This window comes from Pelodiscus sinensis, chromosome 1 (genome assembly GCF_049634645.1).
Source record: "Pelodiscus sinensis isolate JC-2024 chromosome 1, ASM4963464v1, whole genome shotgun sequence".
NCBI lineage: Eukaryota > Metazoa > Chordata > Testudines > Trionychidae > Pelodiscus > Pelodiscus sinensis.
Genome location: NC_134711.1, coordinates 283,789,407 through 283,809,889, shown reverse-complemented (window position 1 = coordinate 283,809,889; position 20,483 = coordinate 283,789,407). Strand labels below are relative to the sequence as shown.

The following is a 20,483-nucleotide window of genomic DNA, read 5'->3' as shown; positions in this document are numbered from 1 at the left end:
ATACGTTAGAACGTCAGTTTACTTGTACAAGAACATGCAGCCAGTGTAGACAGGCAGCAAGTTTTTGCGCAAGAGCGGCCGCTTTGGCGCAAGATCACGCCAGTGTACACACAGCCTTGAACTTGTGTCTAGAAATAATGCAAAAGTTGAGATGGCATTGGAAATTTATGTTGATCTTTGAGACGGTTGCTCTCAAACTATTCCCAATGTATGCATTTTGAAACTAGATACTATTTGCAAAATCTGACAAGAATAGTGTGTAACACCCAAGCTTCTGCTCACAAATTCATTGTCCTTGTAAGTCAAGAACTCTGCATTACAGTCCCAAATCTACTGTAGATATCCTTTGATTTTTAGTGAAGCCATTTAAACATAATCTCTTGATAGCTGCAAAATGGGTGTAATTTCCTGACTGAGGAGGTGACTGAATTCAGAATTACTGTTTATAAAGCGCTTTGACTTCAGAATAGTCCACTTGTTTGTTCTTCTCTAATCCAAAGACTTTTGAGCTCTTTTGTGCTGGTCCTACATAAAGTTATGGGACTAATCAGGGGAGTTGTTTTCAGAATATTTAACTTAATACATTGCATCAAGAGAGACTTACTTAGTAATTATTTCTGGGGGAAATCTGCACAACTGTGCATGTGCATATGTCCTATATCGTGCTTGTTTTTTTTTTTGTTTTTTTTCCCCCAGAAAATAGCTTCTGCTGAAAAGTTGCTTCAGATCTGCCTTTTTCCCACCAGAGGGAGCTGTGGTCCTAGAACAAAATAGTAGGCTAGGAAAGAGAAAGTGTGCCTTCTTCATGGCACCTGTTGAGCCAAATCAGGGGGGACAGAGATTGGAGCTGTGGGAGAGGAGAAGAGACTAGATCAGGGACTGAATGGAAGAAGAGATTTAGGATCATACAGGCAAAGGGGTGAAGGAGATTTGCCCCCAACTCAGGCGCAGACACATGGAGATAAGGGTGTGGAAGGTACAGGACCACATGGGGATGGAAGGAGTGGGTGTCAGGGTGAAATGGCAGATGTGCATGACTGAGAGGCTAGGGAGCAGTCAAGGTCTGCCTGGGGATGCTCTCTAAACATTTCTATATTTCTTCCCCCCCCCCCCCAAAAAAAAACCACAAACCAAAAAAACCCACAGATCTTTTGCATCCTTTTCTCACCCATACCCAACCCCTTTAAGTTCATACTCTGTAATTACTTCCCTCTCTTCCGTTACCTTGGACTCTCTCAAACCTTTGCATTGCTTCTGAGGGGTTTGGGAAATATGGTTCTGTACTGTAGTTTAAATGAATTATTACTCAGCATTCTGTGTGAGTATAAGAAGCAAGGAATCAATTTGTCAGAATCTTTTTTGTTGTCTGTATTGTTACAGATGTAGTTGATGAGGTATTTTGAAATCAATTACCAAACTAATTGAAACTGGTGTGTTTAAATTTGCAGAATTTAAAATATTGTGTGCTGAGCTTTCAAATGTTTGTGCAGAATTCCCCCCAGGGGTAAAATGTATAGTTTTTATGTATTACATTGTGAATGTTTGTTTGAGAAGTACAGCATGATAGTGAACTATACCAATTTAACTTTTTAATATCTTTCAAATGTAATCTGCCACGAACAGACTACACAACAGACAACTGAGCCATCAAAAATCAAGTAAGTCTTAGCTTTATTACAGTTTACATAGTTTAATAATCATTTTATATCGCATATGTATTTGTAGCAAGCAGTTATTCCAGATTGTAATCTTCATCTGTTCTATAATGAACAAGTTAAAACTAAATTCTGTACAGTGAATCAGAGATGTTTGTTGATTGTATTAATTGGTTGGATTTATGTAAATAACACATTCTCTGAAGGGCGGGGGGTAAGTAGGCCTAATGTATCAAACTTCAAACTGTTTAACCTGATGGTATAAAAGATGTCTTACTAATTTTATTTAGATATGATTTATTTATCTGTCCTTGCAGTCTAAGCGCATGAACATTTCAATTTTCAGTAGCCTAGATGAAATTATTTTAGTTAGCATGTCCCCTTGAAACGCCCAGTCCATCCTTTCAGTACTTAGGCTCTTGTTGGGCCAAGAACTCTCCTCTGAAGATGCTCAGTTGACAACATATTTAGGGACTTGGAATTAGGTATTCCAAATAATGTTTAGCAAAACATGCTTCCAATCAGTTGTATCTTCCTAAGTATAGATTAGACATCAGAACAGAGAGATTCCTATACTTGCTTCATACAGTATACGTTGATGGGGAAAGTGATCTGACAGATACTAGTTCCCAATGTTAAGTATACAGAGGAAACTAGTAAGCTTAGCTACCACTGTGGTAATTGACTGCTATATGTTGCTTGAAATAAAATTGGTCTTGGGTCATTGTCTTTGCAATTTAAAGTTTAAGCCAGATCTCTGGTTTGCTGTCTCAAAAATGGCCTCCATTCTGAAGAGTCTTAATATTGAAGTGTAATAGGGGCGGGGCGAGAGGGGGGCAACACTTGAGTACTAGAAGTCTAAAAAACTATAGTCTTCAAGGGAAGCAGTTTTTGTCTAAGCCCCAAATTTTGCCATAATTTGTATTCCTCTGGAGTTAGTGTTGTGCAGCCCCTATCTCTATTCCCCAGTCCTCTATCCCTTTTTTTTTACTTTCCGCTACTCAAGCTGTACCTACTATGCTCTTAAGACTGCTGTTCCTCTAAATACTTCAGTGGATGCAGAAGATGGCATCACGTCTTTTGTTGGAAGCTAAGTGCTTCTTAATCTGCTTGAAAAATCAGCTTCAAATAACCCTTCAAGGGAAGAATTGTTAGCTAGCACAGGCCTGGGCAAAATACGGCCCGCGGGCGTGATGCAGCAGAGAGCCACAGGCAGTCTCCTTGCTTGCCTCGCTCCTCCCACACACCTCTCAGAAAAGCGGCTGCTGGGCTGTTTCTCTTTCAAAACTGAGTGAGGGGGAGGATTCAGGCACGGCACCCACTCCCAGCACAATCCCATTGTCCCATTTCATTGGGAGCTGCCTGTTTGAATAATAGGTATCAATGAAGCTGCAAATGGCCCTGCAGCATGTGCAGAGGTGGGGCAAGCATGTAGGCTGTCTGAGAAAGATGTTGGGCTGCTGGCTGGGAGTTGCCCAGGTAAGTCTCCTGGCTAGAGCCTGCCTCTGGTACTCCAGCCCCTCCCTTCCTCAACCCTCTGCCCTCCACTCCTGGCCCCCTACTCCACATACTCAAACCCTCTACCCCCCTCCTGCACCCATATCCCCTCCCAGATCCAGCACCCTGATCTCTTGCCCCAGATCACAATCTCCTTCTGCCTTAGATCACAACCCAAACTCCTGCACTCCTTCCTGTTCCCCAATCTCCCCTTGCCCTAGGTCACATTCCAAACCCTGCACCCCTTCCTGTCCTAGGTCACAGCCCAAAGCCCCATCCAGTGCCCCAGGTCACAACCACCTCCTTCACCCAAACTACCTCCCAGACTCCGCACTTGCTCCTGCTTGGGTCCCTTACCCAAAGATCTCTTCTGCACCCATCCTCTGTCCCTACCCTGCACTTCTTCCATTAATATCATGCAGGGTCCTTAACCGCTTCCCAAATTCTTGGAGTGGCTCCCCTAGCAAAAATTATTGCCCATTCTGATCTAGCATCTAGAGCAGGGAATGTACTCTGGATCTTCTCGTTCTGTTACTAATTCTGGATCAAGGTTAGGATCTAAAGATTTGCCCATATGTGCATTAGTATATCATCTTCATAAAGTGCTTTTAGGTGCTTGAATGAAAAATATAATAGAAGTGAAAAATTTGTGAAGACTTAATTATGTAAATTAGTTGTAGATTTTTGCTTCTTGGTAGAGCAGTTGTAATTTTTTTCTGTTCCACTAGCAATTCTTGTTTTCTTAAGTGCCTTGAACTAACCATTGGGGAAGAAGGGAAAATCAACTCATAACTTTGCTTGCTTAAACTCAGCTGTTGGAATTTACACAACTCAAAACAATTAACACAAAACCCTGTGATCTTACTGTGCTTTACAATACTTGAGTTTTCTTGTACTATGGTTCACATATTTTTGAATCATGTGTAGGAAAACTTGAAGGTTTTTATATATATATATATATATATATATATTTTTTTTTTTTTTTAAAGGTATGACTGGTACCAAACAGAATCTCAAGTAATCGTGACTCTCATGATCAAGAATGCTCAGAAGGATTGCGTCCATGTACAATTTTCAGAGAAAGAGGTGATTACATTATTAGTTCATTGAAAAATAACTTTAGTTGATCTACATCTCTATTGTTGGGATATTTATATGCTGAGACAGATGTTCAGTCCATTCAATTGCCATGAAAAAAGCAGAATAAAGTACAATTTTCTGTAAGAAACTTAAAGGAGAACATGGTGTAAAGTGTGTATTGGTGTTCTACTTCTAAGGCTTTTGGTATCCTTGTATCCAGGGCTAGACCAACCCCAGCAAGAGCCACTCGCCAGCCCTGCACTGCGCATGCTCAAGACTGGCACTGCACATGCGCGAAGCGCCAGTGAATGGGGCTCGCAGCACGACCGGCTGAAATCTACTCGCCGCAGGCGAGTAGATTCAGCGGTTTGTCGAGTATTGCTTATATCTATTCTTACGATTTAAACTGGTCACCTAATATCACGAAACATTGCAGTCTAGCATCATTGTGTTTTTGCTTAGTGTATAACTAGCACCATATTGGTTTCTCTGATTCTGACAGCAGACATGGGTTTATGTTGCTGAAATGTTAATTCTTAGTAAATAAAACCATGCATGTTCAGTTAGCATCTACTTTAAATAGTCAGGATTACATGCACATATCTTGCTTCATAAGTAAATGTTTGAAGTAGGTTGGAAGAAGAAAGCTGCATAATCTTTCCATGTTCTGTTTTTAATGTTTTGATATCTTATTGTCATTGCAATACTTTGCTAAAATACGTGGATCAAGCTGATGAGAACAGGCTTTTTGAATAGTTAGCTGGTGGCTAGGAACAATAACCTCTCATTTATTTTCTTTGAAATCACTGTTGAATTATGTAGTAAAAAGTAGTGCAGTTTGAAATTCCTGTCTTGTGCTTGATGTTTCATTAGAACATTCAAAGTGAAGGGACATTAATTTAATCACTTAAAGTTGTCAGTGGAGAATTAAAAATAATGCTAGGATGGAAAATTGCAGCTAGTGTACCTGGTCACCACAGAAATGTGTTTATCTGTTAACAGCTGAATGCATTGGTGAGACTTGCATCCGGAGAAGACTGCAACTTAAAGCTTGTTCTTCTGCATTCCATTGTACCAGAGCAAAGTACATTTAAAGTGCTTTCAACAAAGGTAAGCTTTTAAAGTGTAAATTATTTCTTTGAATATTTTTAGTGTTGAAGACATTTCTGCTCTTTTGACTTGTTTTCCTATGACAGTCATAATGATGAGCTTTTTTCATACAGAATTGTTTTTTCAAGGTGCCCTTCAGCCAACAGAGACTTTCTAAACAAGACATGTAAATATCAGAAGCTAGCAGAATCGGAGAGCTTTTACTGAAGTGCAAATGATTTCATTTATAAAGCATGATGTTTTTACCTGACACTAAAAAAAAAAGACTCGGTGGCGTTCATCTCTTTATGATGTGGAGATTGAGAGTGTAAACTTATAAAACCTTTCCTAAACTTATAGGAGTTAAAGGTTGCTTGTCATTCAAGGGAAGTTGTATGTAAATATAACAAACAAGTTGCCAGACTTGACTTTCGACTTAAATGTTGCTGTATTTTAGGCATTCTTAATATAGCTGTTCTTCAGATGACTGCTTTGAAAAAAAACACTGCAGCACAGTTAATTGTTGGATACGTTTTACGAATTCATGATATATTTGAAACATTTTTAAGCACTTGAAGGTAGCATGATTTTTCAGCATCGTTGATACATTTCAATATGAGAGACAAGGTAGTCTGTGCAATAATGTAGTTTGGATTCAGTAAACCCTTGCTATGCACAGTGGATGTGTTCCTGGCACCACTGCAAATGGTGAAATCTGCGAATATTAGGGGCGGCTGCTCCTGGCCGCCACAGCTTCTGAACTCACCCCGGGGGCTGAGAGCCTCAAGGGCGAGGCTCCCAACCACTGCTGGTTCCTGACAACAGGCCCCCCCATCATTCCCTCCCCCCCCGAAGCTGTGTCCTCATTCCTGAGCAGGGGTTGGGGTGCAATGGAGAGATGGGAGAGGCCTGCAAATGTGTGATATTGCAAATGGTGATTCCACAAATCATGAGGGTCTCTTGTATAACTAAGGTCCTTCCTTCATTTCCTCAGAGGTTATCAATGTTTGTTAAAAACATTGAAAATGAACGAAGAACCGTAGAAAATTTTTCCCATTTTTCTGGGTATTGGCATTAATGAAGGTGCATGGGAAGACAGGAAAAAAACAACAAATGAGAAGTACAGTGAACCCTCGTTTATCGCGGTAGATAGGTTCCAAACCCGACCGCGATAGCTGAAAATACGCGAAGTAGGCTTTGAAAGCCGTGGAGGGGCTCCGGCGGGGGAGCAGCCCAGGCGCGCCTGGGATGCCCCCCCGCCGGCTTCCCCCGAGGCTTTGAAAGCCGCGGAGGGGCTCCGGCGGGGGAGCAGCCCAGGCGCGCCTGGGATGCCCCCCCGCCGGCTTCCCCCGAGGCTTTGAAAAAAGTCCGCGAAGTCATGAATCCGCGATGGTCGAACCGCGAAGTAGCGAGGGCTCACTGTATTGAAAGTAATAAAGTTTAGTGCTGCAGTTTATTTTTTCTGTTTAAAAAGAGTATACTGGCACCACTCCCACAAAACTGTCACAGATTTGCCAGCACTAGGAGGGCCACTGCCACCCTCCCCAGGATGTAACCATCTTAGCTCCATAGACAAGCTGGAGTTGAAGTGAGCCGGAGAGGCTGTTGGGCAATGGAAGTATATGGTATCCCCTCCTGACTCAAACACTGTTGGTGGGATAGGAAGAGGGTGGAGGGGAAAAGCGAGGTACTGTTGGTGAAGGAGGGGGGAGGAAGAGAGGCCTAATATTCTCATTGGGAAGAAGAGATGAGCTGCCTAGCACTGTGGGAGAAGGAAAGGGTCTGATACTTGTGGTTGTCAGGGAAAAGCAAACAGCTCAGTGCGATGGGGCCATGCTGAAGACAGGGGAAACAGTTGTGCGGCAAATACTCACTCGCTGGGTACAGCCTCTGTGCCCTGCAGTCCTGTTGCTGTCAGGACCAGGCTCCCAACCCATCACACCCACTGGGCAGCAGCAACGGCTACCAACCAACAGTTATACTCTTCGTTCCCTCTCGATAAACGTGTTCTGAGCCATCGAGCAGGGATTCTGAGTGGGGAGCCCAAGCCTGGGGAGTTTCAGGAAACGGATTTATATTGATAAAACTCAGTACTCACTTTTGAAAATTGTTTTCAGCCAACCCTCGCCGGCAGCAGGGCGGGGAGCTCAGGTCCCAGGGTGCCAGACCAGGGAGGTCCAACCTGTAATAGTTCAAGTTTGCTCTCTTGAATTGTGAAGAAATGCTAAGTTAATTTGGATTTTGTGATAACTTACGGAATTATTTCAGTTTTGACCAAGTGATGAATTTAACTAGAATGAACTTATGAGTAGTGTCAAACACAGTAGGGTAACAGTCTCAAATGTATCAGAGGGGTAGCTGTGTTAATCTGTAACTGAAAAAAATTAAACAACAAATGGTCCTGCAGTACCTGCCATTTACTTGTACCTCTGGACTCCTTGCTCCATTCATCTGAAGAAGTGGGTTGTGCCCATGAAAGCTCATGATACACTCTACATGTTTTGTTACTCTGAGGTGCTGCAGGACCATTCTTTGAAGTTGTCTCAAATGTAGTTGCTTTAAAAAAAAAAAAAACTATTATTACAACATTTTTCAAAAGCTAAGGCTGTATGTTTTGTTTTGTAAAATATTTGATGCTTTTATGGAGAGGAATGTGTTTTTGTTGATACACTTGAAACTGACATCTCAGTTTCATCACTACTTAAGACAGACTGCTGCTCTCATTTGTTAATTTATATGCTGACTTAACAAGTCACCCACCATTTCAACTTAAGTGTTCATACCTGCTGCAGACTAGTCTACAACATCTTGCATCTTACCCATCTCATGAAGTCTGGAGATCACAACCTCCTCCACTATGGGATGAGTAGCCCAATCTACTTATTCTGGACTGAATGCATCCATTTTCCTGATTAGAGAGGAGTCCAGAGATCCATCTTCACCCTGTGCTATTAACACAGGTTGCCCTGCAGACATCAAAGGCTATGTCAAGACTGCAAGCTTCTTTCGTAATAGCACGTCTACACACACACAAAGCACAACAAAATAGCGATGTGCTGTTTCAAAAGATAGCATCCACACTGACACTGATTGAATGCTATCTCGCACTTAAGGCCACCCAGAACAAGTTCAGGTAGCAGTCAGCAGTTGTTGCTTCTGGGAGCTGCTGCCTAAAGCTATCTGAGACGTGCCGTTTCTCAGCTTGTTCTGCTTGCTTGCCTACCTCTGAGGGGACAACAAAGCATTTGCAGTGCATCTTCTGGTAGCTCTGCTTTTGAACACAACACACTCCTTGCCATGGAGCTGGAGCTGCCTCCGGGAAGGCGATGGCTCCACACTCCCATGCTGCAGTTTTTGCAGCACTTTGTGCAGGCTGCCTTCATGGTCCTGCACGATCTCGACACTAGCTCATCATCAAGACCGTCTGCATGTGTGTGGGAGCAAGGCTCTTGCAAGCGCACCCCACAGTGGACAGAAGGTTCTTGAGGCTGGACACCAGTTCTGACTGGTGGGACAGACTGGTCATGGAACAGTGGAACAACCAGCAGTGGCTCCAAAACTTCAGAATGCGGAAGGCAACTTTCATGGATCTGTGTGCCTGGCTTGCCCCTGCCTCTGTCAATGGACACCCAGATGTGACCCACCATAACCTTGGAGAAGCGGGTCGCCATTGCCGTCTGGAAGTTCGCCATCCCACACAGTCTGTGAGCAACCAGTTTGGCACAGGGCAACCACTGTCAGGACTCTCCTCATGGAGGTAAGCCACTCTTGGGTAACAGTCCCTGCAGGATGGGGGATGGGTACTGGAAAGGGACACCCTAGAGATAGGGGAGGTTGGGCATGAGTTGCGGGGGGGCAGCTGAGCTCTGTCTCCAGGGAGGTTCTGCAGTCCCATCCTCTCACAGCTCGGGGGGGGCCGCACTCATAGGGGCTGGCTCCTGGGGTGTTTGTGGAGGTGGGGAGCAGGAACCTCCCAAGGGCTCAGGCACCCCCTCTGATTATCCGTTTTGTGTTTGTTTGTCTCCTTCTGCAGGTGGTGAGGGCTATCAACTCCGTCCTGCTGCACAGGGTCATCCGCCTGCGAGACCTGGACCCCATTGTGGCTGGATTTGCCACCCTGGGCTTCCCCAACTGCAGGAAAGCCATAGATGGAATCTACATGCCCATCCAGGCCCCAGAACTTCGAGCTGCTCAGTACATTAATGAGAAGGGATACTTCTTGATGGTCCTGCAGGCCCTGGTCAACCACCATTGACATTTTTGTGGGGTGGCTGGGGAGGTTGCACAATGACCAAATTTTCAGAAACTCCAGCCTCTACCAGAAGCTGGAGGCTGGCACATTCTTCCTCCAGCATGATTTCAGAGTCGGGGATGTTTAGATGCCACTGTGCATTGTGGGGGGGGATGCTCCCTACCTCCTCATGCTATGGCTGTTGAAGCTGAACACCGGCCACCGGGACCCGAGGAGATGATATTTCAATGCCTGCCTGGGCAGGCCCCGCATCCAGGCGGAATGCACCTATGGATGCTTGAAGGCGAGGTTCAGATGCTTTCTGACCCGTCTCGATGTGGGGGAGCACAATATCTCCCATATGGTCTTGGGCTGTTGTGTTCTCCACAGCATCGTGGAAAGCAAGGGGAAGGCTGCCTTCTGGCCGGCCTCTGCCATCCACCCCAGGAGGGAAGGGCCTTTGAGCAGCTGCACACACCAGGCCCATTAGGTGGGGGTGCACATCCAGGAGGTCCTGCAAGAGAGTTTCTCTGAAGAACCCCATTAACTGTCTCCAGGGCCTCCTTACTAGGGGGCTGTGCTTTGCCCCTCTCTGCCTGTCCTAGAACAACCCCCCTCCCCCCCGTAAACTCAATTAAAAACTACAGTTTCTGTGTTCGGAAAACTTTGTATTTTTGTTGTAATAAAAGTAACTGGGGAGGAGGGGTCTGAGAACCTGGATAGAGGAAAGGGACTCAGAGCTGAGGTTGAGAGTGGCATGTGGTGCAACTGGAAGTTCCACCTTGGCGGTGGGGGGACAGCAGCGGTATAGGTGGGGGCTGGAGCTGGGGTCAGGCATGGCAGGGGGGATGGGAGCGGATATAGGAGCCGGATATGCCATCATCTCCTGGATAGTGGCACACATTTTGTGGCCCTGCTGCACTAGCTCAGTCCGCATTGGGGTTGGCCATTGGGCTTCATCCTGGACCTTCTGGGCCAGTGTGTGCTGCGTGTCCCAGAGGATGCCCATAGGCTCCCTCATAAGGTCCTCCTGGTCCCTCTGGTGTCTGAGACTCCCCTGGGGTCGGGTGGCTGGCTCGCTTTCTGGTGATTGCCCCTCAGTCAGGGCTGCTCTGGCTGTGGAGAATAAAGAAAGAGAGGTGGTCAGTCATCCATGCAGACACTGTCCCTGAGGTCCTTGGGCCACAGGATGGTGATGTCCTAGGATCAAGGTCATGTGTGGCCTGCATAGTGGGCACTGCCTCACAGGGGCCCTGAGGTGCCCAGAGGACCATGCTACCTATCCCTTCCCCCTTCCAGCCCATGACAAGCAGGCAAGGGAAGTGTCTAGCCACAGTGGGATCTCATGGGCAGGAAAGAGGCTTGGAGCAGCCTGGGCTTCCATTGGGGCCACATGCACACCTGTGCCTGGTAGTGCTGTCCCCAGGAGAGGATGGTGCCTCGAGTGTGCAGGCATGCCCGTGTGCTGTGTGCGGCACTCCTCAGTCTGTGGGTGGGCACGTGCCCTTGTCCCCAGCCTACTTTCAGTGGTGGCTTGTGATAGGAGGGCATCCCTCCCCCCTGGGGGTAAGATGTTTGTGTGGCCTTCCCAGAGCCTGTGAGCAGGAGCTATGGGTCTGCCCCATAGGGCTGTGAGGCACAGACTGGCGCTACATGTGCTTCCACATGCATGGACTGCAGCGCGAGGGCCAGACCAAGCGACGATCGCACCCCAGCCCCTCAGTGCCCACCTTCACTGCCCTGTGTGTGTGGAAAAACTGAGCAGTCACTTGATCCCTCCCTGGCCTCAGAGGGTGCTTGGGAGACATTTAGGCCCCGGTGTATTGGCTCCAGGCTGAGGGTGACAGTGCTGGCTGTCTTTTCCTCCTCATCTGGGGCCCCCAGGCGTGCGACGACAGGCGTCTCTAGCCCCGAGCCTACCACCATTAATAGCTTCAAATCATTGCCAGTACTGCTTCCTTATTAGTGAGCTATAGGTTTTCCTGAAGGTAGCAGTGCTGGCCTCTTGTCCTTTCCCCATCTATGGAGGAAAAAACTCATCATCCAGTCACTTACTAATTAATTTTTTGACCATTTTACATCCTTTGGAGCTCACCTTTTGAAAAATAAGAGTAACGATATCCAGATAAGTAGCTTTCAGGTTATCTAACTCTTGTGCTTAAGTGTTTGCTATTCATCTCTTCTTGTGGCATCCACCTCCTAGAACTTAAACCGTTACCTACTACTTACTCTTCAAAGTTCAGAATTAACGGTTCACAATCATTCTGGCAGGGCATAACCGGTGGAGTTCCACAGGGGTCTGTTTTGGACTGGTTCTGTTAAATATCTTTGTCAGTTATTTAGATGATGGCATAGAGAGTACAATTACTAAGTTTGCAGATGATACCAAGCTGGGAGGATAGGGTCAAAATCTGGACAAAAAGGAGAAATGGTGTGAGGTAAATAGTATGATGTTTAATAAAGAAAAATGCAAAGTACTTCACTTAGAAAGGAACAATCTGTTTCACACATACAGAATGGGAAGTGATTGTCTAGTAAGGAGTACTGCTGAAAAGGAGTTGGGGTCATAGTGGATGACAAGTTAACATGAGTCAGTGTGACACAAAAAAAGCAAACATGATTCTGGTATGCACTAAGAAGAGTGTTATGAGCAAGAGACAGTCATTCTTCCACTCAACTCTGTGCTAATTATGCCTCAGTTGGAGAATTTGTGTCCAGTTCTGGGCACCACATTTCAAGAAAGATTTGGAGAAGGTCCAAAGAAGAGCAACAAAAGTCATTAAAGATCTAGAAAACATGAGCTATGAGGGAAGACGGAAATAATTGGTCTTGTTAGTTTAGAAGAGAGACTACAGAGCTGACATGATAGCGGTTTTCAAGTATCTAAAAGAGTGTTACAAGGAGAAGGGAGAAAAAAATGTTTTCTTTGGCTTCTGCTAATAGGATAAGAAGCAATGGGCTTAAATTGCAGCAAGGGAGGTTTAGGTTCCTACCTGTCAGGATGGTTAAACATTGGAATAAATTGCCTAGGGAGGTTGTGGAATCTCCATCACTGGAAATATTTTAAGAGCAGGTTGGATAGACATCTATAAGGATGATCTAGACTAGGCCTGGCCAAAATATGGCCTGTGGGCTGGATCTGACCCGCCAAGCCCCTGCAGCTGCGGTGGGGGGGGGGGGGGGGGAGAGGGTTCGCTTTAAAAACTCAGAGGGGAAGGGGGAAGCTTTAGGAGCTGCTCCCGCCCCCAGCATAATACCATTGACCGGCTTCGGGCCAGAGGGAACTCTTTGTTTCAATAACAGGTAGGCACAAGGGGCTTGTAGTCAGTCACAGAGCACATGGCTGCAGCCTGTGCTGGAGCGGGGCAGGAAGGGAGGTTGATTCAGGAATGGGGTGTTGGTTGCTAAGTATCCTGGCCAGACCCTGCCTCTAGCACCCCAACTCTCGGCCCCCCCACTCCACATACGCAAATCCACTTTTCCCCTGCTGCACTCATATCTCCTCCCAGATCCAGCACTCCAGTCCCCTGTCCCAGATCACAGTCCTCTCCTGCCCTAGCTTATAACCCAAACTCCTGCACTCCCCTCCTGTACCCCAATTCCCTGCCCTAGGTGACAATCCAACCCCCTGCATTCCAATCCAGTGCCCCAGGTCACAACTGCCTACTTCACCCAAATTCCCTTCCCTACCCCAAGATACCTTCTGTACCTAACCTCCATCCCAGACCCTGAACCTCCTCCATTAATATCACTGAAGAGTGCGGCCCTTGACTGCGTTCCAAATTCTTTGTGGGCCGCACTTCTCCCCCCTCCCCCTTAAAAATCATTGCCCTGATCTAGACAGTGCTTGGTCCTGCTGTGTGGACTGGACTCTGACCTCTTGAGGTCCCTTCCAGTATTCTGTAATTCTGTGGTTTTATACTTTAGAGCTGTGTGGACTCTGCTGTGCTAACAGTCATGAAATATCAAAACATGCTTGTAATGAGAAACCACTGTTTTTCCCTAATCACCCTCAGCTTGTTTATTCCTACTTAGTATTGTATAGGGATATAAAAATATAGTAATTTAAACTGTTAACCAATGAACATCAGCTTACTAGTTTCCGTTATGGTTACACTTCAGCCCCACGCCTGGAGAGCTGGCTGTCACCCAGCACTGCAGAGCCTGCAGTATAGCTGGCTCCACAGAAGAGGGGCTGGCAGCTAGGAGCCTGTGCATGCCAGGAGCTGACTTGTAAGCTGATTCCCAGCATGCACTGGCTCCTGACTGCTGGCCCCACTGCCAGACACCAGGTGTGCTGCAGGCTCTGCTGTATAAGCTTTATACTGCAGAGCCCGCAGTGCCTGTAACTGCCAGGATCTCTTTTAACACTGACATGGTTAAAATTTAACAGATTTTTTTTAACATCTCCTAGTATTGTACACCTTAGTCAGTATAGCTAGAATGTGTTACAGTAGAATCTGAGTTACAAAAACCTTGTGAATGGAAGTTCATATTTGAACAAAATGTTATATATAGTTCTTTCAAAAGTTTAAAAGTGAACATTTGCTTATGCAGCATTGAAACTTTACTATGTAGAAGAAAACTGCCTTTCCTTTTATTTTTAGTAATTTACCTTAAATACAATACTGTAGGGCAGGGGTTGCCAACCTATGGCTCTTTTGGAACCCCAGCTTATCCCCCTCTTTGCTCCCCTCCACCCACAGCAGGAAGCCAGTGCTGGTGCTACAGCCTTGTGACCCCCTGCAGCACTGGAATGCCAGCACCAGACTTCTGGGGGGGTAGGAGGAGAGAGCTCCAAGCCTCCATGTTGGGTCCAGTGTGCAGGGAACAAGCAGAGCTAAAAATGGCTCTGTGCGACAGTGTTTTCCTTCTTCCCCCTTCTCTATCCCTTTGCCCCCCCTTTCTCCCTCCCCATGAGGGGGAAACCAGGAATCAAAGATGGCTCCCTGCACTCTGCTCATTTGTTCTCCCAGAACACGCTTCCCTTGAGGCTTCCCCTGCAAATGCTTCCTGGAGGCTTCCTGCTGACGAATGGGAGCAGCAGGAGGCATGTTACACAGTGCTTGCCATGTGGTGCGAAAACAAGTACGGCCCCCCATCGCTTACCCCGCTCCAGCCAGACAGCCTGCGCTCTGGCCAAAATTCCCCCTCCCCTTCGCCAGGCAGTCAGCGCCCAGCCTGCCCTCTGGCCAGACCTTGCACCCTCACCCCTTCCTGCACCCTCACCCCTTCCTACACCCCACCTCCCACCCAGATCCTGCATTCCCATCTCTATCCCATTCACTGGCAGCCCTGTCCCATGCACTTAACTCCTCATTTTTTACACCAAACTAGAGCCTGGGGAGGCCACAAAAATCCACTAACCCTGGAACCCCAGAACAGTATATCTGGCCTGAGGCCTTGAACTTCAGTCCTCCCTTCCACTCCCCTCACAATGGGGCTGGAGGACCAGGGGAGTGAGGTGTTTCAGTTGGGGGGTTTTGGAGGGATGTTTTTTGCTTTTCACTAGTATGGTCTTGTCACGGGGTACATAGCCCATTCCCCCTGGGAGACCGGGCAGGGTGCATCACCCCATAATCTGGCCCCGGTTATGTCCTCTATCAACCAGGCATTATGGCTCAGTGGCCTAGACTGTAGTACCCCAGTCAGCGAGGCAGTAAGGACCAGCCCCCAAGTCTTTATCACAATAGGTTCACCCTGCTCTGGGGACCAACAGAGGTGGTGGTAGGGGGACTCAGGCCCCACCTCTCCACCAGGCCCCAACCCAGGGCCCTGTCAGTGGTGGGCATATCCCACCACTGGTTCAGTGGGGATTCCACCTGAAACACGCTGAAGGCCTCCAACTACCCACCCTGGACTACTTCCTACCCTGTCTGATGGCTGGCATCTTCCCCACCTGTCTCTCCCTGGTTAGTTGATCTCCCAGTCATCCACTTGCTGTGGCTGCTGCTTCTGTGTTCAGGCAGGAGCTCCTTCCTGTCCCATGGTCAGCCCTGACTAAACTGCTCCCTTGGCTTTTATACTAGACCTGCAGTTGGCGCATGCCCAGCAAGGCTGTGGGGGAGGGGCTTTCTCAGCCCAGCAGGCCTGGCTAACCTCTCCTGCGCCATTGTGGGGTTGGTATGCCCCGTCACACACCCACCCCCTTAGAGGGGTTGCTGGGAAGGCACCTCTTTTCCCTCATTGATGTTGACGTGAGAGAAAAAAAATCAGCGTTAGAATGCGCTTTCCCTGACCGGTGTGCCACTTGAAACAAGTAGGGCTGTAATGATAAATACCAGCGCATAATCTGTGCATTTGAAACCTTCATTCCATATAGCTATTTGAATGGGGCATGCCCCTTTACTTTAGTGATGGACCTACTCAGGAGATAATGTCGGAGGGCCTTGTTGGCCCATTTCCCGGCCAACGCTTCCCGTTCTACAGTGGAATACCTTGTCTCCTTGGGAAACAGCTTGCAGTTCAGCTAGAGAATGGAGTGTTCTGCTCCTCTTACCTCTTGTGACAGTATCGCCCCTAGGCTCACCTCTGAAGTATCTGTCTGGGGGATGAATGGCTTTGTGAAGTCTGGTTGGGTGAGTACTGGTTCTTGAGTCAGTTGGTTCCGCAGGGCCGGAAAGCTGCCTTGCATTCCACTGTCCACTCTGCTTTTTGAGGTCACTGGTTCTTTGTCAAGTCTGTCAGGGGAGCAGCTAGTATGACAGAGTTAGAAACAAACTGATGGTAATATACCCCCAGCCCCAAGAACTGTCATACTTGCCTCTTTGTAATGGGGGTAGAGTAGTCCCGGAGGGTCTGTACCTTGTCTACTAATGGCCAAAACTTCCCCTTTCCCATTGTATCCTAAATAGGCCACTTCCTGCTGTCCCAGGTGGCATTTGGCCTAATTAGCCATCGAGCTGGCTTCCCCCAGGGCCTGTAATACTTGGCTGAGGTGGTGTACGTGTTCCGTCTGGTTTGTGCTGTAAATGATGGTATAATCAATGTATGCTTCTTCATACTCATTATGTGGGCTCAGCACCTTCTCCATGAATGGCTGGAAGGTAGCTGCACCCCCATGCAATCCAAATGGCATCACGGTGAATGGATATAGCCCAAAGGGGATAGGGAATGCCTTCTTTCCTTTGCTGATGGGGTTAGCGGGATTTGCCAATACTCCTTTGTGATGAGATCTTGTGTTGAGATTAACTTGGCCTGCTCCAATTGCTCTAACAGCTCATCTACCCGGGACTTGGGGTGCGCATCAAACCTAGAGATGGCATTCCCCTTGCAGAAATTCACTCAGAATGTAACTGTCCCATCTGATTTGAGAACTAACACAGTCGGGCTCCGCCATTCGCTCCTACACTCCTCGACCACCCTAGTGTTAACATCTGACTCAGCTCCTTATTGTATTGTTGGGCCTGTTCTTCCTGGGCCCTCTGCAAATTCTCCTGGGCCAGTCGGCCTAACTTCTCAAGATGTTCCCTCAGCTGCAGCACATAATGGATGAACCCTTGGGCGTGGGCCTCCTGCTCCTCCCAGATCTCTCTTACAAGGTCCAAAATCCCCCAGGGGCGTTGTCCGTACAACAACTTGAAGGGCGAGAAACCTGTCAAGGCTTGGGGCACCTCCCTCACGGCCAAAAGCAGGGCAGGCAGCCACTTGTCCCAGAGCTGCGGATCCTCCTTCACAAATTTCCGCAACATTGTCTTGAGTGTCTTGTTAAAATGCTTGACCAGTCTGGGGATGATGAACTCAGGTCTTCAGGGCACGGTTGTTTAGTAGGCGGCACAACTCAGCCATGAGCTTTGATGTCAAGTTAGTTCCCTAGTCAGTCAGCATCTCCTTCAGAAGCCCGACCCTCACAAACACTTAGGCATTCCCCGCTCTTAAGTTGTGCAAAAAAAGAAAAAACAACCCCAAACCATTTTGCACAAATGAAAGTCAGCCACCAGGAAAAAAATTCCCCACTTTAAGTTGTTTCACTGTAAATCCAAGTTTTTTGGAATATATTTTGGTTTTATAGCAAGGATGGCCTGTATCAGTTCTGAGACTTCTTTCCAGCAGGGGATGCCAAAATGCAGTGCTTGTGTCAAGAACACTTGAATTACTGAGACAGCTCCATTTCATATGGCTAGCTCAACTTTCATGCACAAAAATGTAATCTTACCATTCCTTCTCCAGGAAGGAGTAAAGAAATTCTTAATATTCTTAATTTGTGCTCAGTGTATCAATTGGGAGTTAGTCAAGATTCTTGGTTCTTCTTTGTTGAACAAGTATTGTGAGAGAGATTAAGCGTTTACCAATTTACATATAAGAAAGTGTTAAAATAATTGTTATTTAAATTATAGGATGCATGACTCTGGAGTTCTATAACTTGCTACTTTTTCCTTTACATGTGATGTCCTAGGGCATTTAAAAGGTAAAACTATAAATTCTGTTTTTGAGCAACTGTGGCCCCATCCATTCTGCATCGTTATCATGACTTGAATTCTGAATCCTCTATCACTTAAGCTACAGAAATAACTATCTTAGCTAATGGCAGGAGATTTCATCCAAGATGGATAAAAATCAGTTAAAAATAAAATTGGAGTTTTGATTTAAATCAGATTTATTTGAATTATAACTTCTGTTTAAAATGTTCTGATTTCATTTTAATTGTAAAATATACTAAAATGTACAGTTAATAAGAATTTGAAAATATTAAGCTGCATCATTGCTTAAATATGTGTATATCCTTATAATATACTCTCGTAGGTAGGTTTGATTTTTACAAGTGTAAAGGCTTGGTTTAATTTTTACACCCAAAAATTTCATTGCCTGCCCGGCTACGATTAAGTTGTTTAAACAAATGTGTTGCAATGGTAGAAAATTTGTGTGTCTGAAAACTGTAGTTAGTAGGGGTACTTTACAAAAAAAAAGGGGGTGGGGGTGGGGAAGGATACTGTAATAAAAAAAAAAAGTTGAAACACTGATGCATACTGCAGCTGGTAGGCCCTCGCCTTACAGTGTTTGGCAATTTTGGCATGTTGTCAAAATCAGCAATTGACTCAAATTGTAGCAGGGAAATGATGACTTTGAGCACCTTACAACTCTTAACAATTCTGAAAGGAATTCCATGGCACCAGCAAAAGGCATTTGTTTGACAGGGCTTTTCCTTAGCCAAAAATCAAAGCCGTGCTTACAAACAGTGGAGGTATTAGAACTTCCCAGAAAAAAAATCTCACTCTTAGAATTTTGAGTGCAAGACTACCAAAATTGCCAGCTCCCTCTGTAATTGAACTGCGAGGCTTTCAAAAAATTTATTTGTCCATGAGAGTGATTCAGTGGTTAGAGAGTTTGATTTCAGTGATGGAACGTCTTTATATATAAATTCCTGTAGCACAACAGAATGACATCATCAGGCTCTCTGGCTGCAGAGAGGGGTTGGCAAGTGTAGTGAGCATGGGGCATAGCCCCCTTGTTCTACTAAATTACCTTTTTAAAGTATGGTTTGAAGCCCCTGTTGCAGGAACCATATTATTTGTGTACATTCTGTATGTGGTGTGGTGTGTTTGTTTCCAAGAAGATAGATAGGTAAAACTAAAATATGTTGACATAACAGTACTCATACAGTGTTACCTTTCAGGGTTTTTTTTTTTAATCTTGCTTTTAGTCAAGGTTACTCTTATTTAATTTAGATTATATAGCTTTACTAGTTCTGGTTCAAGCTATGACTGACTCTTCTTTGATGGTAGCACCTCAACAGTTACTTAGGGCTTACTTTGTGTTTTTTAAGTTAATTTTTAGCATGCTGATGGCATTGTATATCTATTTGTAAATGAAATTCAGGAATTGGAATACTAATCATATATTAGCATTGTTGGATTTCAATGTTACTACTTACTGACATTTAGGAGTACTTTGTCCTAAGTTTGAGGTTCCATTGAACAACTGAACAGTGTTATATAAATGGGAGCACAGTGCTACAGTATCAATAAAATTGTCTGACAATTGTCAGACTAAATAGTCAATCTCTAGTTTGGTAATATATTCAGACAGGTGCCAGTGAGAATACATCTTATTCCTTGTTTATTTCTCTATACCTACCATGCTGTCAAATGGTATCAGTGTATTCTGGGAAAATCTGGGTAGCTTCCCCATATTGCCTCAGTAGACAATTGTGCATCTGAGATATACATGTTACCATTACAGAAGACTCTTGTTTGCAGAAACTCCTTATAAGAGAAATTGCTGCTTATTAGCAGCATTTTTTCCTGTGAACACATGCCCACTTGGTAGTAGCATGAGAGCAACTTTTGTGATTTCACATTGTTAGCTTCCTTGCATCATTTTTTGTGCAAAAGCAGATAAAATGCCAGGAAGTCTCACTGAAGGAAAAAGTAGATTATCTGAGACTGCCAAACTCCAGGGGTTACTCAAAACCAGGTTGCAGTCAAATGTGAGTTGCACAGAGCAGTTGTATGCAGAATATGGAAGGATAAACTTCTGCATAAATATGAAGATGGACAGAGAAATAGCTAGTGTAAAAACAGGAGATATTGACCAATCTCTTTATATGATTCAAAGAAAAAAGGACACAGGGAGCAGTGTTTGCTGGGTCCACCACTATCAAGGAAAAAGCTCTTCTGTTTGCTGCTTCACCTGGATTTAATGGGGGTTCACCAGGTGAATGAAATGCTTCAGTGTTGCTTACAAAAAAGTTAATTGTGAAGAACAGTAGACAAATGAGCAACTGAGCACTGACCATTCAAAAAACATTCTACGCTCTTGAAACGTTTTCCTCTGCTGACATCAGAGAGTTTACAAAACAGGGCTTTATCTGAAAGGACTCTGGGACAGAGGACATGTAGGGAAAATTAAAATCTAGAAGGAGGGACAACTTCAAAGGACAGGGTAATTGTGCTTATCTGTGCCCACATTGATGGGAGTGACAAATGCCTCCT

At 45.6% G+C, this 20,483-nt stretch overlaps 1 protein-coding gene across 1 annotated transcript in view; it reads left to right on the top strand.

Annotated features, from left to right (window-relative positions):
- Window positions 1–20,483, top strand: part of SUGT1 (SGT1 assembly cochaperone of MIS12 kinetochore complex) — a 51,800-nt gene that overhangs the window by 16,763 nt on the left and 14,554 nt on the right. The window contains exons 8-10 of the mRNA XM_025185289.2: window positions 1,624–1,658; window positions 4,142–4,238; window positions 5,235–5,342. Coding sequence (XP_025041074.2) covers window positions 1,624–1,658; window positions 4,142–4,238; window positions 5,235–5,342 — 240 coding nt within the window. The remainder of the gene's footprint in view (window positions 1–1,623; window positions 1,659–4,141; window positions 4,239–5,234; window positions 5,343–20,483) is intronic.